Consider the following 26,175-nt stretch of genomic DNA (forward strand, 5'->3'; position numbering starts at 1 on the left):
TGGTTTGGGTTTTCCAGGAGGGTCTGCGAGGACCGGGATTGCCGGAGAGGCTCCTTCTGCCTCTCGGGGGGTGGTGTCACGGCAGCGGGTTGGGACGAGGCATTTTTACGAGGTGACTGCTGTCCGCGGTGGGTGGGGGGGTTTGAGTAAAATAGTTGTGTTCTTGCTCAGTTCTTACCAAAGCGGGAATGTTACTGGGAGCGTGTTGGGAGCGCTCGCCTTTTCTGTGTGTGTGCTTCGTCCCCGATACTTTGTTGGGGCGTTTTCTGTGTTTCCACTAATCCACCTGAGACATTAGCTGAGGTTATTTATGCCCCTCGCATGTTATTGCTGAAAAAAAAAAAGGCGTCTATTTTAAATGTCTTAGGGCAGCACAATGTATCTCACTGTCGGAGTGTGTGATAGCGCAGTGCTGAGACACCTCTGTGAGACTCAGGAGCTTGCCTTGTGTCGAACGACCTTAGGTAAAGCCTCCCAAAGAGTTTGGGCTGTTCCATTGTCATGTTAAACTGGGAATAATTAGTGCTCAGTCTTAGCAGAGCTTGTTGCTCGCTGTGACCGCAGGGCAGCTGTGTGGCTGCTTGCTTAGTGTGACTTGTTCAGCAATAGCTTTGGAAGTGGAAGGCCGATGTCTTGATCTTCCTTCTTGAAACATTTTATTAGGTACTTATTTCCAGGGGGAATTAGGTCGTAAGGTAGACACTGCGGGGATGATACCACGGAATGCTGGTTTGTGCCAAAATGAAACGCAAGTTACTTCAGTCTGCAGGTAGTTTAATTATTCCATTGTAATCCCTAGGTTTGGGACTCCTCTTTTGTGTTAGGGTGTGGGTTGTTTTTTTTTCTTTAAACACGTAAATATTTCCCTCTGGTGTCCATTTGGTCATGTAGGTAGCTTGTAGCAGCCCTTGTCTGCAATCAGCCTATGTCTGTTGGGCTTTGAATGGAAGAGATGGCAAATCTTAATTGTACTTTAGCATAGCACCTCATTAAGAAGGCTGGTTGAACCCTTTGAAATATGTTAACAGGTTGCCTAGATTAATACTCCTGACATAGGTAGTAAAAATCCATAGATGCTTTTAGGTGTCTGCTCTTTAGATACACTTCCAAACAAATGGTGGCTCTAAAAGTTGTTAATCGAATGTTTGCCGTTCTTTTACAGAAGTGATGAATGTGCCACACGGGACAAACGTGGATGTTGTGGTATTAAAGGTATGTTGGTGTTTTTAAAGCGTGGAGGACTGATGTTTATTTCCATGTGACTTTCTGGAGGTGAGATTTACAAACAAGGTGCTTGTGTATGTCCATTCACCAGTACTCCTTGTATGGGGTCAAATATGGGTTATAAACGTTTTGTCATTTCTTTTAGGTTTTGTTTTCCTCACAAAATAGCTGTGTGCATATCATTTACCACCATGCCATGATCTACCCTGTGCTTTTCATGATTTCTGAGCTTTGATCTCTCCCCCTAAACAGGGAGCTCAACATATCTCTGACAGTGCCTCCAAGTCTCCCCAAACACCTACGTTGTCTCTACACAGAAATTGTACTTCTCAAAACAGAGGATAAACAGCAGTAGGCATAATATATGGGGTTTCCCACACTGTTATTCTTCAGGCCTTGGTATTCCCAGCTGCAAGGTCACCTGAGCAAACTTACCATCCTCCTCACCATTCTTCCACTTTTTAACCTTTCTTTCCAAAATAAGGAATACAGCTAAAATCTAAGATAGTTGTGCAACACAGTCTTAAATAGTATGTACTGTAGTCTAGATTATACTGAATTTCACAGGAGGTTGTGGAAAACACAGAATACAGCCAGGACAGCTGACCCCAGGGATATTTCCTGCCACAGGATGTCGTGCTCAGCAATAAAAGCTGCAGGGAAGGAGGAGGGAAGGGGGATGTCTGTGGTCATCAAATTTGCAAGTCCCAAGTCAGCACTGTGAGTGATGAAGCCCTGTTTTCCTGGAAATGGCCAAGCAACTGATTGCCCATGGGAAACAGTGAACACAGTCCTTATTTTGCTTTGCTTGTACGTGCAGCTCTTGCTTTGCCGTGTCAGCTGTTACTATATCAACCTGTGAGTTTTTCACTTTTATCCTCTTAATTGGCTGCTCATCCTGCCACAGGGATGGGAGGGAGGGAGCAGCTGTGTGGGGTTTAGTTGTCTGCTGAGATTAACCCACAACAACTGTGGACCCAGATCAGCTGGAACACTGGACTATGAGGGTTTACAAAGGCTGGGCAGGAAGCTGTCACCCCACTTTAAAGAAACTGGCCATCATGCAGACTCTGAGTACGAAAAAGTGCCTGTTGGTGGGGTTTATCACATATTTTGAGGTTTTTATATGAACTCTTGAAGACTTCATAAGGAAGTAAAAAGCTTTGTCTTTGCACTTTGCCCAGTGTTTGGTTTAACCAGCTTTTAGAAAGTGCTACTCTCTTGCAGACTTCATGTGGCATTTGTTGCAGTGCTAAAGAAACTTGGAAGCTGAGAATTAATCTCATGAACTAACGGTGTGAAAGATGGTTTGCTTGGTAACATTCTGTATGCTCAGTATCAGTCACCATGATTTTGAAGGTGCCTCACAGTAGATGAAGTTTTGTTTGTACATTTGCTGCTCAGATGTTCTTAAAAAGCATCTTATCATTTTAGCAGGAGTTAATAGTACTTGTTCTCTACCCCTTGCCCCAGATTGAAGATCCAAGTTGCTTTTGGCTTGCTGTGAAAGAATGTGTACCAGGCCAAATCTATGAAGTGGCATACAACAACCTGAATGCTCAAATGACTGAGTTCTATGACAAACATAAAGATGTGAAGAAATTAAAACCAGAGGCGATAGAAGGCGACCAGGTAAAGTCATTGCTGTATCATGTACATAGAAATAGTCTGTTCTTTGCATTGGTTTGAGGTGAAGTGACAGATGCTTGCTTTTTTGGGGGGTTTGTATAGCTATGTAGAAAAGTAGATAATGGGATCTCTGTGGGTTTTGTGTTCTCATTCTCATCTGTAAGCTTCATAACTGCACACGCTGCAGTGCTTGCATTTTACGAAGAAAATGTAGGGCTGTGTAATAAATGTTCTTGCCTCTGAAAGACCTCTGAGTGTAATTCAGGCCATTTGCAGGAATCTGTTGTCTTCTTTCTTCCTCAGGTTTATGTGGTTTTCAGTGAGGAGCTCAAGTGCTGGTGCAGGGCAGTCTTTCAGTCAGCCCAGGGCCACGCGGTTCGTGACCAGCTCAGATGTTTCCTTGTGGATTATGCCAAATACAGTTTGGTTGAATCAGACAAGTATGTGTCAGAGTTTTTTATCCCTGTAAGATACTTGTTAGTTAATGGATACAGATGCTATTAACACTTACTCAGGTTCAGGGTGACAAGGCTTTGAATTGAGGTGTGGGTTGGGTCCTCAGGAGCTGCTAGCTGGGTGATAGGCTCTTGCAAGTGTGGGTGCAAACCAGTCCTTATTTTGTGAACTTTTAAAGAAGCTTTCCATCTTAGGCTTTGTTTTTTTAAAGATTCAAAATAGAAATAATGTCAGTTTGTTATGGCTGAAATGTAAGACTGCTGGTTAATGCTATTTATATATTCTTTCTTCCCTTAGTAAGTGGGTCTATACTAAAAAAAAAATTAAAGTTATGGTCAGTGAAAATCAGTTACAAACCATATATGGAAGCAGGGGTTCACTTTCTATAACAGCTTTTGACATCTGAACAGAAATCTGTGGGGTTTTTCCCACTGCAGTTTACTAATTGTTTACTAAGAGTTTCCACAGGTTCCAGGTTTTTGACAAAGCCATTAGGAAACCTTCTGTTCCTAAAATCTTGAAAAATCTGTTCTAGAGAAACCTATTCCAGCTCTTAGTTTTAAAGTTTGTTTCTTTATTAAAACATGCAACTTAGAGTACAAGAAACTTAAACAAATTGGTTTTCGTAGTAGTCCACAGAATTAAAGTTTATATAAAATACTTTAAAATAATTCTTAAGTTAAATAGTGTTTTTAAATTGACTGTTGCTGTGTTGGGAAATGACATGACAATGCCCCAAGTTTAAAATACATTCAGTTAGAAATAAATGTGTGATTTACTGCTTTTTTCATAACACACTAAAAGATTAACAAAAGTGATAAATACATGCACCTTAAAAGCTTGCTGCATGCAATGTCTTGCTGATTATTAAAAATCTCCAACCAAACCGAGTGTAAAGGGTAAGATTAACTCCCTGGTGATACACTTGTAAAGAATAAATTCTTTTTTAGGAAAATGAGTACAAATGCAAATTTGTGTGTGTATTAAATTTTCTTGTTAAGCATACCTGGTTTCTCGCACAGAATTAAAATCTGCAAGCTGGAATATGCGGTGCCAGGTGGTGTATGTGGTAGTGGGAGGGTTAAAAAGGAAGATATTTATAAGATAAATATCAAGAAGACTTGAAACTGCAGTGACAAAGGATCAGAAAGATTCCAAGTACATAGGATGTGCATTCCTATCCAGAGTAAATCCCTTCACCAGTCCTGATGGTGCCTTCTCTTAGGGAAGACAGGGGTTCCAGGGTGGGAGCCAAATTCCTGGAAGAACTGTGTTGTCAGGTACAGGGTAACAGGAGGATGTGTCTGAGACCAGTGACTTCTGGAGAACAAAATCTGCCCTGTAAAGTGAGGTAATTTCCCCTTCTGTTTTTCAGCATTCGAGTTCCAGTGGGAGTATTTTCAAAGCTCCCATACAGAGCAAAGAAGTGTAGCCTGTACTGCACGAAGCCAGTGACGTTGCATATTGACTTCTGTGAAAACACTGCCAAAATAGGGTAAGTAGGGTTTAATAAATACATTCTATTCATAGATTTTTAAGAAAAGGTTTCTAGGAGGAGTTTTTAGTGCAGAATTTTTTTGTGGGAAGGATTACATTTCAAGAAGAACACAGGAAATCAGACTTGGAAAACTTCTCGCTCTCTACAACTCCCTGACAAGTGGAGCCAGGTGGGGGTCGGGCTCTGCTTTTGAGTAACAAGTGATAGGACAAGAGGAAATGGCCTCAGGTTGCACCAGTGAAGGTTTAGCTTGGGTTTAGGAAAAACTTCAGCACTGAAAGGATTGTTAAATGTTGGATGGGGCTGCCCAGGGCAGTGTCAAATTCACCATCCCTGGAGGGATTTCAAAGATGTGTAGATGTGGTACCTGAGGACATAAGTTAGTGCTGGACTTGGCAGTACTGAGTTAATGGTTGGACTCAATGATCTTGGTGTTTTTTACCAATCTAAATGATTCTATGATTCCATTATATTTCATGTTGGATGTAGGCCATCTTACCTGGACCAAGCAATATCCTGTAATTTTGCTCAGTTCCTTTTATTGGTGAACTGAAACAATATTACCAAGACTGAAGTAATGTTCTGAGTAGTAAGATTCTGCTTATGTGTAGTTGGTGCACTTTGTAAATTTGGCATGACTTAAAATAATTTCTTTACAAGCACAGAGTTCTTTCTGAAACGACCATTTTCATGTTTGATGATGTGGGACAACTTGTTGTGTTTATTTTCCTAGACCAGCCAGAAGATGGGATACTGCTGCTGTCCAGTATTTTCGAGACCTTCTCAAAGGTAAAAAATGCTTCTATTTCGGGGAAAAAAAAAATGTTAGAGAAATATAGTACTTGTGTATAGACACAAGTTTATTATACTTATGTATACTTGGTTATATTTAAGAATGTTGTATGTTAAACATAAAGAGAAAGGAGCTGCATAAGTTTTTTTGTATAGAGTAAGGCACAGATGTTTGTGGAACTGCATTTTGAGTACTGTGGGCTTCCAGGCTGCATAAATTTTGGTGGTTGACTAGATTGTATCTGGCCTTCTGGCAGGCTAAATAAGGGGGCATTCATGTAACGTTTGCTTTGGACATTGGAGCCTTTCTGTGTATTTGGTGTGAGTCCCTGAATCAGCATCACATGTGGTGGTTTGTACAGAGGTGGCAACACCTGGCTTAGGAGTTCACTCATTCAGTTGTTGTTTGGCAGGGATGTAAACACCAGCTCAGAAGAGGAATGTCTTTGTAACAGTTGTTAACAAATAGATTGAGCTCCACATATTGTTATCCAGTTTGTTCTTGTCCCTTCCCATGTTTGGTGTTCCAGTTGACTGTCCTGTTTTTTTTCATATCAAGCCTTCCCTTCTGATATTCCCTTTTGGTCTTAGTAAAAAAGCAGCTGTTTCCTGGGGCTTTGTACTGGCTTACTTGCTTCTACCTGAAAAATTACCTCCCTCCTTACTTACCAGTATTACCAAACTCCACACAGAAGGTATTTGGGAAGGAGGGGATGAGTTATGAAAGGAAGAAAAGGTCTTTAGGCTGATAATTTCACACACCGAGGCATAGCACTTCTTGCTATTTACTCCCCCCCCTTTACACACATCAAAGTATCACTGTGCAAAGTAAAGGTTAGTAGGGAGCAATAACAAAATAGATATTCCTAGACTGTCCCATAAGTAGTAATCCATACTTGTTTCAGTTGCTAGTCCATCATTAGTGTAGGTACAACTGCTTCAGGATTTGGGAATGGACTTTTATCGTCTGTGTTTGCTGGAATGAAATGCTTTACAAAGCTGTACAGATGTGCACAGACAGCTTCTTTCACAAAAAGTAAATGTCACTGTTGGAAAGCACACACTGGTGCTCCAGATTGTCAGTGTCTAAAAGATCAACCAAGACTTTAGTGTAGAACTAAGAGCAGCTTGTCTCAAGAGGTCATTAATCTGTTGCAGCTCTCAATCCTCATTCAAAGAGTAAGGGCAACTTCCTTTTTGGAACTTTTTTAAGTTTTTATTGTTAACTTTCTTGTTTATTTCACATAAAGCAAACATTACTAGGTTTGTTTTAGCTTCTCTGCAGGAATAAGTTACACATTGAGTTGTGATTTCTGGTTTTATCTGTCTTGGACATTACAAATAAAGATAGTTTGATTAAGGGTTTAATCTTTTTTTCTTGTTCTTGTGTTCACTACTACATTTAGAGGCTACTGAGGTTAAAGCCAAGGTGCAGGCACTAGAAGATAGTGTGTTTCAGGTCTTCCTTTTCGTGACTGTAAAAGGTGAAAAGGTAAGATACTTTTATATATTCAAACCTATTGATGCACTTTGCTATTAGTTTAAGACTGGAAAGCACGACTTGTGAGTTTTGCAATTTCTATCAGATACAGTAGATGCTAAATCATTAACTTATTAGAGGTTTATTATAGTTCTGTTTGATGTAGACTTCTGGAGAAATTCCAAGAGGCAGAAATTGCATTTTCCTGTATGTGAACCATTTTTTGGAAGTTACTGACAAGTGAAATCCAGCCAGTACTTCAAGTGGACAACTGTGTGAATTATTTGGTGCACTTCTTGTGATGTCACCTTTTTGTGGTATCATATTTGAAGATGTTTCAGTAGGGCAGCTGTGTAATATTCTAAAAATAACTGGAAGTTCATGCTTTTGTATACAATTGAGTCCTCAAGGATTTGGAAAAACAAACCCCAATCTAGTTCCACTTGCTAAAATGTGCAACTTGTGCCAAATCTCTGCTGTAGCTACTACCAGACTTAAGCAGCTGTATGGTAGATACAGGAAGTTGTAGTTTGATATTACTTTATTTCTGCTAGATTTTGATGTGTGCTGAGTCCAAAAGAAATAAACCAGCTAGACTGAATTAGGGAGTTCTTTTAGATTTGAAGGGCTCATAGAAAAAGTTAATTCAGTACAGAATTTTGGCCAGAAGCATGAAACTCACAACTAATTAACACCCATTGAAAAAACATACAGGAAGATAGGACTGACTTTCCTTTTCTGGAGTTAATATTCTTTAGAAAGTATTCACTGGTACTGCTTGTGTCTGGAGTTCTGTTTGGTTGGTTGGTTTGAGTTGTTTTATAATTTATAAAATCACTGCTGTTATTTAAAGCTTCAAATAAATTCTAATCAAGTATGTAGGGGTGTAGCTTATTGCTTGCTGACAGTGATGAGTAAAGAGTTTGTTGTTTTACAGATATGTGTTAATGATGATCTGGTCACAAAGTACTTTGCTCGTTACGAGGAACCTAAAGGGAATGCAGAGAGTCCTGCAGGTGATTCAGACATCAAAGCATCACTAAATGCTGAGTGGGTTCCAGTGGAGTTTGTGGGTCCTACATTTGTTCCTAGGCCAAAACTGCCGTTTGGGGAGAAGATATCACCACATCCTGAAACAGGTGGGAACTGTGTGTGGGGAAGCAATACAGCCATGAACCTTGTGCCTCAGTCTGAGTCCCTTTTTGTGCTGTATAGGCAAAGGGAGGCTGAGGTGATCACACAAGTGCTTGTTGATATGGTAGTAGCATTAGGTGTTGCTGATACTACTTGTGGCATTGATCAGTGATGCATTACTGGGTTGTTTGGAATTTGGAGGGATTTATTTGAGCAGAGTTACTTCTGAAAGGAATGTTTACAATGACTTGTGTCATTGTGATTCATGCCTTTCTTTATAAAAGTATGAACCTTCCATCCCCTCCCCTTCTTCACTCAGTTCACCTGTGTAGTTATCTTTACATAAAGACAACTATTTGTTGTTTTTGCCATTAGGAAATGATACAAGCAACTAAACAAGTCGGTGGCAACCCTCTGTAAATAAAAATACTGGCTTTTTGTGTGTTCAGATAATCAAAAATGTGCATCTGCATTTTTTACTCTACCTTTCTAGGTCTTGCTGGTTTTAGTTCTGTTCTTGAAGAGACATCCCAAAGGTCAAGCAGAGTTGTAAATGAAAATACTGTGCCCGTAAGTATTACATTTTGTATTTAAATTGTGAAATACAAACTAAATTAAACATACGTAGGTCGGATTAGGAAGACTGTAGTCATCCAGTATAACATGGATCTGTATTTTAAATGTTGCTTTTGGACGGTATTTTAGTGTTAAAATGTGTTTCCTTGCTAGATGGGCAACGCAACTCCAGGTTTGCCTTTGAAGGAAAGTAAAGCACTTCAAACGGACAGGTATGGTGCAGCATGTTAAATATTTTAAGTGATTATGTAATCAGATAATTGGGAGCTGTAGTCTGTTTCCAGTTGCTGCTCTTAGGCAGCTAAAGGGCGGGGGTGTAAGGGAAGGTGCATACACATCCTGTGGGGAAGGAGGGAATTTGAGGCTGCTGATGGTTACCCAGACTACAAGAAAAATAGCAGTTCTTTCTAATCAGTAACTTAACAACAAGGATATGGTGGGGAAGTATTTTTCTGCACACTGCATGTGTTAACTTGCTTTATTTTGTTCTTAGTGTGATTTATAAAGTTTTAAAACTTAATGAAATATGACTATGAACTTACTTGTACTGTATGTCAGTTGATGCATACGTGATAAGCCCCAGGAGTGTTTTCTATCTCTGTTTCTAACTGATGTAAAGATCAGTTGTTTCATGTTTTGAAACTTTTAAGAAACCTTTTTCCTGCAGTCCAGTCTATTTTTCTTCTAAAGTCAAGGAACCTACTGATTATCTTTGAACAAAGTTCTGTAGGATTATTTTCACTATTTTTTTTTTCAAAGGGGTGATTTTTGATTTCTTCCATGTTGAAAGGTTTTTCTCATTGGCGTAGATAATACATCAGAAATACTTTGTGTTGCTTTGTGACATTTTGGAAATGGTGGTATTTATAAATTATAAATTATAAATTATAAATATTTACTTTTGCATTTATGTTGGATTTAATGCTCGTGTGTTTCTCAGGCTTCCGCAGTTGTTAAGTTCCAATTCCCTTCAGACTCACACGGGTGAAAATGGCCAGCAGGTATTTCAAGCATCATCTTTCATTTAACTTCTCTTGTGCAGATGTTTTGGTTTTGGTAGTGTTGGGTCTGCAGGGGTGGGAGGAGGTCAGGGGCTGGTGGCAGCTGCGTTGATAACAAAACCCAGGGCAGGCCAAAGCTCAGCCAGGCTGGGGACCCTCTGTGAATGTAAGACAGGGCGAAAAAAACACAGGGGAGGGAACAAGAGAAGAGAAAGATGAGAAACAGAGGTAATGCCAAGGTCAGAGGAGTAGGGGGAGCTCCGTGCAGGTGATCCTGAAGGGACTGCAGTCTGTAGAGGACCCACACTGGAGCAAAGAAGTGGGAAGGGAACACAGGGAAGGAGCAACAGAGAGAAATTGCCATCTGTGCTGTGCCTGCAGTCCCTGCCTGGTGCTGCTCGTTGCCTCAGGGGTGGAGCCTCGTGCCAGCTGTGCACAGAACATCCACTGCTGCTCTTGAGGGGTTTAACATGGTTGTGTTAAGACCCTCTTGAAAAACCTTTCTTTAAGAGCTAGTAATAATGAGTATTTGTCTTGTCATTGGTCTGTGTAACGTATCAGTATGCACGAATCATATTTAAGGTGTATTTACAATTTTATGTGGCTCATTTTCATCAAAATACTGTTTCTTAAGTACAATGAGTGCTTTTGAGTTGAATGTAAGCTAAACCCCTTTTGTTAAGTATTGCCTTTGTCATCTGTTTGTCATTAGTTTCAGAGTTTTCAAAGTCTTGGGGAAGGAAAAAACTTCGTGTTCCTTAGCAAGAAAATTGAGCCATCATCAGTTTTGAAAACAGCACCACTTTCTGATGGTCTGAAAAAGGTAATGCTAATGTCATGATGTTACACTGATTATCTTTTTAAGACAAGCATCATACCTTAACTTTATATACAAAATACTACAGTAATACCTCAGTTTGTTTGAGGAGGTTGTTCATGTGATTGAAGCTTCAGAGAGATGCTGTAAGAATTGTACAAGTTTCTTCTGGTATATATCAATCACTGGTACAAGTCCTGGGATTTGAATTTTAATGAATTTAACAACTCAGCTCAGAAGAACTCTTTTTGTGTTACCTGCTAAGGACATGTAGTCTGTAGTGGGTCAAAAGCTTTTAAGTCACTTGGTGTTATGTTTTGTCATGTTTTGTTGGTGTTTAAGCACACGGTTTTCATGTGGAACTCTTTAATTTCTTTTTCTGCAGGAACTTGCTCAGAACAAATTTTCAGGCCCTAACTTCACAGAGTCTTACTGTTGGCCACCAGCAGCCTGGGGATATGATGTTGTTGCCATCTCCCACCAGGGAAATGATCCTCTCTTATATATTCCACCAGTTCTTACATTTTTGCAGATTAAAAGTGCCTACCAAGCCTTGCCACACACGAGTGGAGTAGGTATATACTAGAACAGAAACCTGTTACTCCTGTAAAGTGCAGCTGTAGAACAGTGATCAGAAAGCCAGTGAATGTTTGGAATGTGATCTCAGTGTATCTTCATGATACCTGCCAGTGTCTATAAGGCCTCTGCTTAGAGTCTTACAGAGCTAGACTGTGTGAATGGGGGAGTCCCAGACTTATTTATCAAGTAATCCCTAACAAGTGGTTCATGTCCTGGCACTTCAGTTTGTGATGAAGCTTTGTTTCTACAGGAGTGGTATGTAATCATTAAATTAAAATGGGTATTGGCTGTTTTAAATACTATAATTAATTTTCTAACTTGATTAAATCACAGAAACAGAATTATTGAGTTTGTAGGGGACCTCTGAAAGTGGCCCAGTAAAACAAGTAGGACAAGATGCTCCTGCTTCTGTTAAATTTTTGGACCTTTTACTGTTGCATGCATCCCTTTGGGTCTGTAACATGTGCATTGAGGAGGTGCTAGAGTACTGAAAGCCTCAGTTTTGAAGTACTTAAAGGCTGTGTTGTAGATTGTGGCTTTGCCCTAAATCCTGAAATAGTACAATTCTTAAAGGTTCTTTACTTCTGTCTGGTACTGTGGTGTCAAATTTTTTTGTACCCGTGTATTTAGCCACTAGCACTTATTGTATGTCCTGGGTGGAAGAAGGCACAACTTGTTTTTGACCTACTGAAAACGTACCAGAAAGGCTGCAGAGACCTTCATCCAATGTTGATAATCCTTGGGCAGAACAAGGAAGCAGCCAGCCATGTGGAAACCCGAGGCTGTAAGAATACTTTCTGTCGTCCTAGTTGTGCTTGAAGGCAGTGTGGGCTGCCTTAATTGCAGGAACATGTGAAAGAAGCAATTTCTGCTCCTTAAGTGTTTGGTTCCGTAAAGTGAAGGGGGGTTTGTTTGTTTGTTTGTTTTAATAGTTGTTTACAACTTGTAATGCAATAAATGCTCAGTACTTTGTGCATATATCTCAGTAGTATGCAGAGGGTGCTCCACAGAGAAACAGCACAGAAGTAATAAAAAAGCTGAAGGGAGACTTGCCCTGCTTAAGTGTATGTAGTTAGACCATTTCAGTTTATTAATCTAGTTTGGTCCCTTTGTTAAGCCTTGGTTGTTAATTGCATTTTCAAAAGTGGCTTTTTTTGCCAAGGGAACAAGAACCATGGATAAAACTATATGTAAGACTTTTCATTTCAGCAGTTTGTATTCTTTCATCCATCATTCAAGTTTGAGCCTGCTGGATGAATCCAGATCTTTTAGTAGTAGAGCTGTTGGTGTATTTGCACCGATGAGGATTGGTGTGGTTTTATTTATATATATATATAAATATAGGTACCCATGCAGACATATGCGTGTAGATACCTAAACTAACAGTGTGTGCTTTATTCCACTTTTCAAACTGAACTTTTCTAAAGTTGTCCTTGCACATATTTAATTATTTCCCTTCTGGCTGTTTGGTTCTGAAGTTGTTATATCTACTTTCAGTACCTTATTGGAAAAAAAATGGCATCCTGCTTTGTGAACTTGTTAACCTTCAGACATTTCACTGGATTGCAAAATCTCAGAGCTTTGCCCACTCAGGTCTTGGAAGACATGCAGGGGTAGAAAAATACAAGGAAACTTAAAAGAACTGTTGACCAGAAGTCAGAAAATGGAATTGAGTGTTCTCTATTTAAAAAACAACAACAGAAAAACAAAAACAAAAAAACCCAAACGAAAACCAAAACCCCAAACCAAACAACAGAAAACTCCCTAGCTTCAAGATGTTGCATCTGAAATTCAAATGTGGCCTTTTTAAGAAAGCTGCTGCGTTCTTTGGTGTCTTAACAATATTATTTCAAGATGTAAGTTAATGTTCAGTCTTTTTTTCTGACTGGTAGGTGAAGTAATAGTGACTACACCAGACAGCCTTCTGAGACTGCTGGAACACAAGAGCTGGTTATTGTGTAGACTTTGCCATCTTGTTCTTGATGAGATTGAGGTGCTGTTCTCTGACACTACTGAACAGGTAATGTTGTAATACAGTAAGTTGGTAAAATGCTGTTCCAGTTGTGCATGTCTGAAACAGTGGCACATACTGAGGGGGGGAAAAAACACTGGAAGATGTGACCTCTGATATATTAAATCTGACTTTCCCTGTTAGGTGGGGTTTTTTTTGGTTGGTTTTTTTTACTTGAATCAAAGCTCTTGGTCATCCTGATGTTCCACAGCTGGACTGCTTGCATTTATTTAAGGTAGTGTCATCAGGAACAGATTCATTCTGTCTTAATGATTTTTGGGTTTTTTTATAAATGATTTTATGGTACACCCCTTCTTTTTTCTTTTTATTTGTAAATTACTGTATTGGCAGGTTGGGTTTGTCTTCTGGTTACCTCCTAGTTTTTGCTGACTGCCTCTGGGCTTTTTGTCTAGATTTGAACAGATCCTTTTCCTGAGGTTTCCATCTTTGAACAGAATCCTGCATTACAGTCCTGTATATGTGCACGTGCTGTTACTTCATGCTGTCATGTCACTTCTCTTCCTTCAGAAGTCATTTGAAGAATAGGATAAAAGTGTACATAGCAAACACTTCCTTTTGGGATGTGAAATTTGTGGTTTGCTGTGGTAGTGGTTTTGTGGCTGGAAAATCCAGTGTGCTCGGTGTTGCTTTTCCATGCTTGTCACATGCTCCCTGGAATAGGATGAGAGGAGAGAAAAACCCTTTTTTCTTTGTAGGTGTTTACTGTATTAGATCGTTACAAGAAGGCCGCTGCTCGAGCGCGGGGGAATCCAGCGCATCAGATCATTGCCGTGGGAACTCAGTGGAACAAACACATCCCAGCCCTGCTGGAGGAGTTCATGAACGATCCTTACGTTGTGATAACAGCTGTCGAAGAAGCTGCCATCTGTGGGAATGTGCAACAGGTAAAAAAATTGGGGAATGATGTCCCTGCTTGTCCGTGTGGCCGCGGATGGTTTGTCAGGAGCAGGTGGTGCTGTGGGTGCACCTCAGGCTGCTGGGGTGCACCTCCCACGTCTGAGCTGTTCAAGTCCTGTGTGAGGGACTCACTGAATGAGCTGAAGGTCTCTTACCTTCCTTGTAGGACTAAGGTGAAGATAGTCCCTTGAATATTTCATGGTTAGTGCAAATGAGTCTGAATTTGATGTGAAGTATTTGCAAACAGTGTAATTTGTGACCAGAGTGTTACCAGAATGTTTTTGCAGTTGTTAACTGTGAGTGGCAGAACTACAAGGTAAGCTGTGCCAAGGCAGACATAGTAAAATACTTGTTTTGTTGCTCTGTAAAACCTTAGTGTGGGATTTTGATGATGTGATGGATTTTAATTATGCTTCTGGAAGCTGTCCTGAGTGCATGCATTCTGAGAGTTGTATCTCCTGTAGGTTCAACTGAAGACCTCCCACTTACCAGAGCTGCCATGTACTACATTCTCTTTAGCATTATAGAGTAAAGCTTAGTGGTTATTAAAAAGAAGAATTATATAGTAAAATATGTATGGGTTACATGAATTACCAGCCCTCTGTTTTATTCTGTCTCTAGGTCGTGCAGCCTTGCATGAACAGCAGCAAAATTGCTGAATCACTCAAAATACTGGATTTTACCCACACAAATCTTCAGAAGGTGCTGATATTCACTGACTCAATAAATGAAGTAGAGATGATTCATAAGGTAAGAGGGTATTTAAACTTAAATAGATAAGTAGGGGTTTTTTTTAATAGTGAAGTTAAACAAAAATACCTTTACTTCTGAGAATAAAGGAGGAGTGTGAATTTGGAATTTAATTATTCCTGCTAAAAGTAACCCCAGCCTGCCCTCCTAGTGGAGAAAAAAAAGGCTAATTGATTCCTGAATTCTTACCTGCAGAGTTGAATCAAACTGACTTTTTTCCAGCAGAAACTGGCATAGATGCTGTGATACTTGAAGGCTTCTTCTTATGCAAACACTGGTGTATCTGCAATGTTTATTTTTTGATGATTGTTAATGGAAGCAAATCTGGTTCAGGCTTGTGACTGTCTAACATGTTTTCCTTGAGTACTTGAGAGTTCATTTCTTCATATCAGAATTGCTTACCTGCCAACACTTAAGGAAGTGCTTGTTGATGTAAAGTTGGGTTGAATGTGTTTATAGTAATCCTTGCATACACCAACTTCGAGTATCTTACCTGGCCTACGAAAATGTTCCAAGGGTTAACTTTAGGAGTGCTTGCTCTGAGAGACTGGAAGGTGAGTCTTCATGTTGTTAGAGGGTGGAATCGACTCAGAGAGGGCACATTAATGGTGGGAAAAGCTTGAAATGAAATTTGTACTTTCTTAAACATCTGTGTAATCTATTAATCCATGGAAACCTGAGATTTTCGGTTTTATTTTATATGTAAATTAAGGAACTTAATTGCCATATTATTTTTTTTTTTCATATAAGGAACCTAAATTTCATTAATTCTTTCTGTGTGTGTCTTTGCAGTATCTGAAGTGTGCTGGATTCTAGTAAGAGACAGTACTTTATATTAGAGTTGATTAGAGACTGCTGCATTGGAGAAATGTGTAACTTTTCACTTTTGTCATCCAGGCACTGAAGAGGAACTCAGTAGTTACCTTGAAGAAACATAAAGAGAGCAAGTGTAATGTCAGTTGTGTTTCAGAGAGGTGGAGAAAAACGCACAGTTCTGGCACTCCTGTTGTGTTGGGTGAGGATTCTCTCTCTGTCTAGTTGGGGTTATGTCTTCATGCTGAGTTAAGATCTACACTAAGTACTTACACTGGGTTCTCTCATCATTTCCACAGGAGCAGATCCCTGTGAACTCTTTCCAATTGTCTGTTCACTTCTTAGTGCTACAGCTGGTGTTTCTTGTTTTCTTTTTCCCTGTTACTGTTCTCCCTGCATTAGTTAATAATTTCCAGTGTTTTCAAAGAATTACCATTATTTCACAGTTGTCTCTGCCACAGAGGAGATTTTAAGTCTGAAAAAAAGATATATTGTAATAATTTTCCGTGAGTTTCAGTAGAATTTTCTTTGCAGTTTTTTTGCAGTAACAAAGGCTTTTATCCATTTTCAAACTGAATTTTTTTCCATTTTATACATTGAAAGCAAGAAAATGGACTTCTCTTTACTTTGTAGGTTCATACTGAGCTGTAGGCATTCCTGCAGTATTTCAAGTGTGTTGTGTCTCACTCCTGTGAAGTACTTGGCTGTGCTCAGTTCTGTGTATTCTGTGATGCTGACAGGAGATGCAGAATTATGCCAGATTACTAGAGCTTGGCAAGAAATGGTGTGTCTGCCATATGCTGATGGAATTTATTGACTGGAGAAATATAAAGCCTTATGGAAGTATATTGGGAAAAGACCTTTTTCTTCATTTTCCAATCAGTGGAAGGGGAGAAGGAAATCAGCCATTATTCACGTGATGTGATACTTCTCATGTCTGAAGTTTACATGTCTGTGTGAAATGTGTTTTAGTTTTAACAGATGACTGCCTGGAGCCCTTGGGAATTACAGATGCAACTTGTGTGATCCATTTCAGTTTCCCTTCCCTAAGAATCTTTGGCCAGCGCCTACAGAGCATGACTGACAACTTCTGCACTCTGAGAAAGGTCTGAGTAAACCTTTAGTGGGTTAGTGCCACATTGGATTATTATTGGTGGATACATAAAAGCTTTCAAAAACTTTTTTTTATGATTTTTAGGATTCTTCTGTAGATCAGGAACACACAAATGCCAAATCAGTCATTCTGCTGACAGAGAACAGTCCATGTCATGCACCTGAGATTCTGAGCTATTTGAAGCGTGCAGAAGCTGAAATTCCACAACAGCTGCATGATTTGGCTGCCAGGGTGATGGAATCTGAAGAAGATGAAAAATTTTCAAGGCCCCTGTGTGCCTCTCTTAAAACATTTGGGATTTGCAGGTAAGGAGATGTCAGGTTTTTGTGCCCTGAATGATGACTGCTGCTGATTCCTTGATGAATTTTTCTGAAACAGGTTTTGCTCATGATTTTTTTTTCTTTTTTCTTTTCCCATGTTGTCTGTTGCAAGTCAAGTAAAAATGGTTTATGACTGAAAACAAAGAGCTTTTTTCCTAAAGCTGTGGTGTTTTTTATTGTAGGAATAGAACAGCGTGTCCAGATCGGCATCAAATTAATGTATCAATAGACATGGCCCAGAATATCCCAGATGAAATGATAAAAACACCTGAACGTGTGATGGTAAGTTAGAGTTTTCCTTGGGTTTGGGTACCAGGAGGACAAGTCTCAAACAGCTACTTAGCAAGTTACTTCTTTTTTTTTTTTTTTTTTTTTTTTGTATTCCATTAATTTTATTGCAGTATGTACACCATTTGTCTTGGCTGTTTGTTGTTTTTTAGTTTTTCCCCCCTCTCCCTTGCCTAAATACGTGTGCCAGATTTTCCTTGCATCCTTAGCTTGAACTTGAAACTGTTTTGCAGATGATTGAATTTACCTTAGATTTTTCTTCTGCTTTGAAGATTCACATTCCATGGGAAGAGGACTTGTACTCTGTTTATTCTTTCCTTTATAATTTAAGACCTTATACTAAAATTAACAAAGATGAAGGCTTACAGAAACTTAAGTTACAGTTCTTGTAGAGGAAACACAAAGTAATCTTTGGGAGTGAAGAAGAGTTGAAGTGGAGGGTGACAGATGTGTTGTTGGAAGTGAGGATTTTTTCTTAACTGACGTGCTCATGTGAACTTGATGAAAACTAAGCATTTTCTGGCCTTGGAATTTGAAACTTGTGTACTCATTTGCAGTACCCACAGGAAGTGGGATACAGCTCCTCTCTTATAAATTGAACTGTTTGGTTATTTCCTACTAGATGTCAGTGCTTTGGTGCTTTTTGCTGCAGAGTGCTTTCACTACAGTGTTGTTCTTTTTTTTAATAGTTCCACATTCAGAAAACCTTCATGGCTATTGGGGTGACTTTGCTATGGTGGTTCTTTGCATCCCAGCAGCAGTTTGTGTCTCCAGCTCCTTTAGAAACTTTACCTGAGGTGTTCTCACAGCAGCACTTGTGGCCACCTCCATTTCCTCTTTCAGTTCTGCTGGTTGTGGCCCCAGAGCCTGGGTGTCTGTCTCACAAATGGGTCATCCCTTTCTTTCTTTGGAGCCTGGTGTAATGTTTCCTTCCTTTAGGAAGAAAAAAAAAAAAGCACCTGGTGCTTTTTTTAGGATTTCTAGTAAGTGGGAATTGCCTCTCTGGCCCCTGCCATCCTTCCTGTCTGGCCTCACATACCCACTTGCATCTCAGCACTCCTGCCTGGCATGGCCTTTTGGATGGAATCACCGAGCACTTTATGCATAGGTGTTGACAACTGTAGACCTGTAGTCTTTCATTTAAGTCATTTTAGTGCAAAAAGAGCAGTCAGTTCTTCTAAAACTCCCTGTCAGGCTGGAGAGCACTTAAGAGTTGAGTTGGAATGGTGTGGAATGTCCTAGTGGTGAGTAACCTTGGCAGGGTTCACTGAAGTGGAATATCATCAGCTGAGACCTAACAGTTCTTGCTCCTTAAATTCCTGTCCACTGGACTACAGGCACTTAGGATTAAGAATAATAAGATTAACAATAACTCATCTTCTGAAATATGTGTGTACAGCAGCATCTGGCACCTTTTGGGGCTGGAAAGAGGTAGGTGATCTTGGGTATAAAGACTTATATTCCATTGATTTAAGGAATCCTCCAGCCCTCCTTTCTGCTTAATGTGTTTGATCCTTTCAGATTGTGCCTCTCCACATTGTACATGCAACAAACTACTTTGGCCGAATAGTGGAGAAAGAAAAGGACCAATACACAATTCTTGCTGAAGAAATGCGGAATTATTTTAAGGTACCAGGACAAAGGATTTCTGTAACCACCATGGAGAAGTCAGCATTTTATGGGTTATGTGAGGGAGCCCTTTGCCACAGGTAAAATTTTGTTGGCTTTTTTACTTTATTCATGTGCGTGTTTTTATACAAAGCTTTTTAAAAATTTGACTGCTCTGTTAAAAAAAGGTCAATCCATCCCCAAAAGGAGCAAAAAACCCACTGCTGTTCAAATCATGCTTGTCAGAAGCTCTCACGTACTCTCTGACTTGCTGAATGGCAAACAGGATGATATCCTTCCCCCCCTTCCCTAGTTACAGTGCTGTGAAAATGCCATTTTTAAAATGAGAGATTAAAAAATCCTTTCACAACTGGTTACGTGACTAATAATTCTGTGTTTCTTTTCCTACTAAATGAAGGGTTCAGGTGGTAGACATTCCAGCAAAAGAGGAAGAAAATTTTGTCCGTAAGGTCACAATTAAATATATAGATGAAGGCAGAACAAGTCAAGTCAATAGTGATCAGCTGCTTCACTTACCTGCAAGGTTTCAGAGTCTGCCACCTCAGGCTGTGGAATTTATAGTTTGTAGAGTGAAACCCATTGATAATGAAATTGAATGGAACCCAAAGGTAATATTTGAGCAGGTTTTGCATGCTATTTCCTTTATGCTCTTTGCCTTCTCTCTCTGTGTTACTTTCTACAAGGCAACAGTTACAGACTGTAAACTTAGGTACCAGATTTCTGCTTCATTAGTATTACCACTAAATATCTGCCAATGGGCCAGATTCCAGCAAGTCAGTTTCCATTTTTGTTTTCCTACAAAATAATACAGTGAAATTCATGGGATTTTCTTCTCTGTGATTTAAATGGTTTCTACCAGAAGAGGTTACTGCTGCTTTTGAATCTGGGGGAGGAACAGCAGAAGGGTAACCTCTGTAAACTGACTTGTGTTTGAGTGCTCTTTCATTGAGGAAGCTCCTTCTTTAAAGGCTAATACTATTCTAACCTACAGTTAAGGTGGAGTATTCCACTGGTTTATTCAAAACTCTTATTTATTTATTGAATACCCTTTTCATTGTTAAGCTCAGAAGATTGTTTCATTATAGTGAGTTTTATAGTTAAAGTAACTGTAAAGCTGTGTTGGTATTGATACATCCCAAATGCAATGACACCTTGTTTTTTCCTAGGTGACTGATGACATTCGTCGCAAAATTAAAGGAAGACTACATCATGCAAAAGTAGTCCATACCTTGGGAAAGACAGTTTGGCTTGACCCAGTGGTAGGTACAGAATGACAGCACTATGAAATCTTGGTATCTTAACTCCATTACAACAAGAGCACCCACTATTCTCTCTCCTTGTGTCTGTTCCTGTAGTGATTTTATCCTGTGTGGTACTCACATAGTGGTGCTGGTTAATTTGCTGTGATGGTGTCTGAGCACTGGAACAGGTTGCTCAGGGGTTGTAGAGTCTCCATCCCTGGAGGTGCTTAGAAGCATTCTGGACATGGTCCAAGACTACTCCACAAAGTTAGTAACAAAAGTGTATTTTGGCAGTACTAGTTTTCAGGAGTTTGTCTTGTAAAATCAGTTCTGCAGTTCATCGCACATCCCCCTGGAAGAATGAAACTTGGATGCTCCAAGATGGTTTCCTGATACCCAAGAGCTCTTGAACTAGATTTAATTTATTCTGTTTACATTTCTGAGTCTGCTGTCTCTTACAGTGCTTGCACTACTTTGCTGTCTCGTGTAAATTTTTTTCCTTCATTTTCTTGTCCAAAATAGGAAGAATGGCTGCTCTTCTTCTTGAATTTTTCTTGTTTTACAGTTTCTCACATATGTTAACATCCAGCAGGTGACTTGGTCTTGTGGAGTGAGTCAGCTGAAAAATTGAGTGGAAAAAGATCTGGAAGTCATTCTTTTTAGTAGCTTCTTTTCATATGGTGTTTCTCAACCTTTCACCAATTTTGAGGCTTTGGTTTTTCTTCACAGTTTTTCTTACTGTGCCCCTCACCCTCCTTTCCCCAGCAGTTTCCTCTTTGGGACTCACAGTTACTCTGTGATGTGTATTTTTGCTGTCACTTACATGATCAGGGCTGGGATTGTTTACTTCATTGCCCCTCTGGTTCTGTTAGACAGGACACACTGCCAGGTACTTGAGCCGTAGTCACAATGAAAGAGATGATGATACTTGAAAAACAGTTAAACACAGGTGGGTTCCTGTGTGAAAATCAGAGAAAACAAATTGCTTACAGGTGTAAGTCAGCAGGGCCATACTTGAAGTTTGACTTAAAGGGCATCTTTGAGTTGGAGTTGAGACCATTTAAGAACTGTGGTTTCTGTTTGTTGTGCTGTGTAATTCAAGGTCAGGGTTTCCAGCCTTTCCAGTGTCAAGGTGTGGATCAATGAGTACAACATTCGATCTGAGATTCTGTCCACCGGTCTGGGAACTGACAATCCAGAACATCTGGCAGAAATTCAGAAGCTGTGCAGGCACGTGCAAGTGTCAGATTATGCAGAGAACTTGGAGGACTTGTAAGTGTCCACAGACTTTTTTTTCAGCATATCTTTTTCTGAGGAAAAAATACTGTTTCATTTTAACTGAATATTTTTGTTACTAATACTGTGATTTTCATTTAAACATAGAAACAATTGTGTTTGTGATGTGTCTGCTTCTCTTTAACTGTTCTTTAGCCACATAACCACAAAAGAAAGAAAATTCCAGCTCTAGAAAACGTTAGACTAGAATTTGATGCAGACAGTCGAGTTAATGATGAAAATAATGGATTCTGTTCTAACTCACTATGGTCAGTGGCTGGTTTGAATGCTTACCAGTCAGTACCTAGTACGAGTCAGAGCAGATGAGCATGTTGTCTGTGTGTGTGTTCAACAGAGTGCAAGCTGGAAAATGTAACCAATTTCCTTTGAAATGATTAGAGCTGTACGTTTAAGGAGTGTGGATGCAGGGTGGGTTCTGCAGAAGCAACACTGAACTTTTTTTCCCTTACCCTGTAAACTTCTAGAACTGAATAAATACAGAGTGCGGTGGGAGGGCACATCTCACTCTGCTCTGCTGCTGATTCTTAGGCCCTTGATGTAAAATGTTTATGAGCAAGATATCTGTAGCCTTTTTGTTCTGGCCCTGCATGGCCCCCAGTGCAGCCACTTAATCTTCAGTCTGGGGAGCCGTCAGTGAAAATAAATTTCAGTACTTCTGTCTGACCAGCCAAGGGTTTTAAAGTACTTATAAGGAAGAAAGAAATCTCAGTTACTTTCTTCCAGAGTAGCTATTTCTGGGTAAACAAGAAAGGTCCTGTAATACCAGCACAGGCTGTGCTGTCTCAGGGTTGAGCAAGTTCATTTAGGCTGTTGTTTCTGTGACTTTACTGATCAGCAAGAGGAGGAACCCTGACCCCATTCATACTCCATTTCCATCTTAGATTGAGGCTCTTGAATTCCTCTCTAGAACTGTGCCAGATTTTAATCTTAACCAAAGGATTTGGCTTTTCCCATTCTTGTTCAGACTTGGTGTATGAGAACAGTGTTTGCACTGCTGATGCTTGGAAGGCTTTTTTTTTTTTCAGGTTTTATTCCTTACAGAGGACTCTCAGGCTGTGAGATTTTTGCTACCTCCAGGCACAACCTTTTTTGCATTCATTTCTCCTTTCATGCTGTTAGTGAACAGGAGAGGAAGGCTGGGAACCTCCACATGGTCACCTAAGCATGTAATGCCAGAGACCAGCCAACTTTACTGTGGTGCTGTGTGCCGTGGCTCCATCTCAGATACGTTTAATGCAACTGCTTGGATCACTTTTTACAGATTCACTAAGCCTGATACTACTGTTGAAACGTTCAGAACTTATTGCAGGCTTTGTTAGTAAGCTACAAGTAAAGTAAGGGGGACTCAGAGAGCTTCTGTAAGGTGAAGTTCACTGGGTATCATTTGTGGTTTTCTTTTAAAACATTGTTTTCCTATGTTCAGAAGCATAAAGGAGGGCACAGCTTATGTAGAAGAGAAGGCATCCAGTCCACAGGATATGTCAATAGAAGAAGCTTCTCCTGAAAGCTGTAATCCTTCTGGGAGTTATCCACATGGTAAACCTTCTCATAATTTCCTGTGGTTTTCAAACTTGAATTCAAGCTTGGTGCTTAAAATCTGTGGAAATATCAGCTTGAATAACAGTGTTGTTCTCTGGGAGGTTTTTTTTTTTTTCCTGAGATTTGAGGTGGCAGAAAATAGCTCTTCCCTCCTCCCCCATTTCTTTTTAATCTAATCTGAAGGATGTGGTATTCAGTCACTAGAGGCTTAGAAGTGTTTAGGCATAGCAGGGGGACACAGGATTACCTGCCAGCAGCTGGCACATGAGTCTGGAGCAGGGAAAGCTGAGAGATGAAAAAGTTGCAGCAGACAAAGTCAAGTGAGATCCGGGACTGCTTATCATAGAAGGCTTTTTTTCCCTGGTGTGGTAGAGTCACATTAATGCTGTGTTTACAACTGTGGTGGTGACACCAGTGTGAGTTGTTTCATCCCTGAAAGTCCCCATCAGTTCCCAAAATGGCATGTTTCAGGTTTCAAATAAATAATGTCTTGAAACTGCAATAAACTTTTACCTGACCTGGAAAGCTGTGTGTTTGGTGGGGTTTTTTTATTTTTATTTTCTTACAGCAGCTATAATACTCTTGTTAGTTAAAATTTTCAGTTAATTATAAAGTTTATGAAATCATTCAGGATAGGAAGTACCCAATATAAAGGCCAAATACAGTCTTGCAGTAGTAATTTCATTGCTAGCAAGTTATTTTTATGATGGTACTGGGGTTTTCTGCAAATACATGTTTCTACAGTATAGGTATAAGAGATGTTTCTGGATGTTGCCTTTTCAGATGATGTAGCTCAAACAGAGGAAGCAGAAGACTCTATGCTTCATCAGCATAAATGGTAAGAAAATAGTGATTTGTTCCCATTTTGCTTTTATATGAACTGCCAGACAGGGTTGTATTTGTGTCTGTAGTCAGCTGAGAAGTTTCTTTTGTGTGTCAGAGATTGGTCTTGCTAGCACATACCACAGTATTTGCTGCAGAACACATTAGAAGAACTCTTTAATAAGCTACAAGAACCACAGTTAGCTTTTCCTTTGGCGTTTCAAGACCAGACCGTGATGTCATCCTGAAGTGATGACATCCTTTTAGATCTCAAACAACAGTGTGTCTCCCCACTTGAATTAGTCAGTTTGCTCTTCCAGAGACTTGGGACTGTGGTGCTTCTGTAGGAAGTTTGAGTGGTGCCCTGTCACCTGCTTGCCTGGCACTGCTGCTGGTGTCAGTGCCCCTGCAGACAGGGACACTTGGCTGAGTTTGTGGGACTTCATGGGAAAACTCTGGCTGTGTGTGAGACAGCCTGGTTAGACCTCAGTGGTTTTCTGTTTTGAAAAATAGTCCCAGTGAACTACCTTTCTTTCAGCTATCATCCAGAAATCAAGTGGTTTCAAGATAACAAGACTGTTACACTGAAGGTAAAAATACCAAGTGCAGTTGACACTAAATGCGAGTTCTCTAAAGAGAAGGTGGTTTTCAGGTAGGTTTCAGGAACTTAAGTATAACCAACAAAGTGTTTTATGATCAGTTTTTGCATATAATTTTTTAAGCTTTTTGTATATTGCAGTGCTAGGTCAGGAGAAAAACTTTATTTGGCTGATCTGGAGTTGCAAGAGTCTGTATTTGCAGAGAAGTCCACGTGTGTGATTAAGGATACAGAGGCTGTGATTGTTCTGGCAAAAGAAAAACAAGGAGCATGGTGCAAATTACTGAAGAAAAAGGTGAAGTGAAAATTCATTTGTGAGTTATTGAATGTTTTGAACACATTTGTTGTGCCTCAGAGCAGGTATTTCAAACAGTGTTTTTATCAACAGAATATTCACGTGTCTTTAGATTTTGAACATTTGGAGGAGTCTGAAGAGGAAAGCCCTTTTTCAGTTGGTAAGGACTGAATGAGTCTGTTTAAAATATATAAAATGATGAGCATCCTCGGTTTTGCATCATCTTTCTCTGAAATACTCATTTATTTCAGAGATGTGACACTTGCCACATTGCTCAGGTTCTCTGAAAAGAGGTGAGAGGCTCTCTGACAGCAGCCTTGAGGCAGCAGAGCATTTTTCTATCACACAGACAAAAAGCAGTTGGAAGTAGTTTTGAGTATTTGGTCTAGTTTCTAGTCTAAAGTGTGTTTTGCTAGGTTAGGATCATTTAATACTACCACGTATTTGTTCTGAAGTTTGTTTTTTCTTGGTTTATGAATGTTGCACTTTGTTAATTACTTTTAGGTGCTGGAAAACAGACTTTCCCTCCTGCAGGAAGTGAGGAATGGTTTGACTCATCAGAATACAGTGATACAGAAAGTGATGATTAGTTGGGAGGAGAAGTTCCTTTCTCCTCTGATGAGAATTATATTGTTAATTTTTAATTAAACAGTTAATGTAATTGGTGATTGTTGATTTGATTGTTAATGTAATTGTTGATGTAATTGTTAATTAAAAATATTAATGCACTCAGGACCCGACTATGGCTATGCTTTAATTCTGTCACCTGAGAACAGGTATTTGCAGAGCTGTACCTGTTGCAGCAGTACTTAAAAGCTGACGTACCTGTGTTTTGGTCTTCCTCTGTACTGTGATGCAAACAAAAAAACTGTCAAATCACCTACTTAAAAAAGAGCCCTGCAGCTGATGTTTTCTTTTGCCTGTTTTGTTCTTCTTTGGCATGTCCAGTATCTAAATATAAAGTGATTATTTGTTTTTTGCTGGTATGTTAATCCACTGGGTTATTTGAAGGACGTAAGTTACCTCTAGTTTTTGTTTGAGAAATAAGGCCCCTTAGATGAAGTGGAAGCCAAAGCTGGGTTTAGCCATACATTATTAAACAGCTGAAAGTGCCAGTCTGTAAAGAACGGTGTAAAAAATACAGCAGTATATTCCAGTAACATTGTTCTGGCCTCAAGCCCAGGCCCTGCAGGGTCTGTGATAGTCGAGGCAGCATCTTGAGGGGTTGTGAGCTCCGGGAGAGGTCCTGCTCTGAGAGAGGTGCTGGTTCTGCAGCCCTGGAGAGCTCAAAGGGCCTCCCAGGACTGCTGTTCGTATGGTCACAAGATGATTGACTTTGGCCACCAGCAAGTTTC

General features: G+C 39.8%; 1 protein-coding gene across 1 annotated transcript; it reads left to right on the forward strand.

Annotated features, from left to right (window-relative positions):
• TDRD12 (tudor domain containing 12) lies at positions 1-25,525 on the forward strand. The gene is made up of 31 exons (XM_018086278.3): positions 1-112; positions 1,163-1,212; positions 2,698-2,856; positions 3,157-3,293; positions 4,685-4,804; positions 5,541-5,596; positions 7,006-7,091; positions 8,017-8,218; positions 8,707-8,783; positions 8,943-9,001; positions 9,730-9,790; positions 10,503-10,613; positions 10,993-11,178; positions 11,817-11,970; positions 13,079-13,206; positions 13,914-14,102; positions 14,737-14,865; positions 15,763-15,880; positions 16,651-16,784; positions 16,877-17,097; positions 17,295-17,394; positions 18,922-19,109; positions 19,427-19,637; positions 20,196-20,288; positions 21,373-21,542; positions 22,990-23,102; positions 23,889-23,943; positions 24,466-24,579; positions 24,667-24,820; positions 24,914-24,980; positions 25,325-25,525. The coding sequence occupies exons 2-31, from the start codon at positions 1,168-1,170 to the stop codon at positions 25,408-25,410; spliced, it is 3,723 nt and encodes a 1,240-aa protein (XP_017941767.2). The 5' UTR covers positions 1-112; positions 1,163-1,167; the 3' UTR covers positions 25,411-25,525.
• The last annotated feature ends 650 nt before the right edge of the window (positions 25,526-26,175 follow it).

Source organism: Manacus vitellinus, unplaced genomic scaffold (assembly GCF_001715985.3).
Source record: "Manacus vitellinus isolate BGI_N305 unplaced genomic scaffold, ASM171598v3 scaffold_10_pilon, whole genome shotgun sequence".
NCBI lineage: Eukaryota > Metazoa > Chordata > Aves > Passeriformes > Pipridae > Manacus > Manacus vitellinus.

Coding starts and splice junctions, on each gene's coding strand:
- TDRD12 (XM_018086278.3), top strand. CDS start 1,168: ATGAATGTGCCACACGGGACAAACGTGGATGTTGTGGTATTAAAG. Junction 23,944..24,465: donor ATGCTTCATCAGCATAAATG/GTAAGAAAATAG, acceptor CCTTTCTTTCAG/CTATCATCCAGAAATCAAGT. Junction 24,821..24,913: donor GCAAATTACTGAAGAAAAAG/GTGAAGTGAAAA, acceptor TTTTATCAACAG/AATATTCACGTGTCTTTAGA.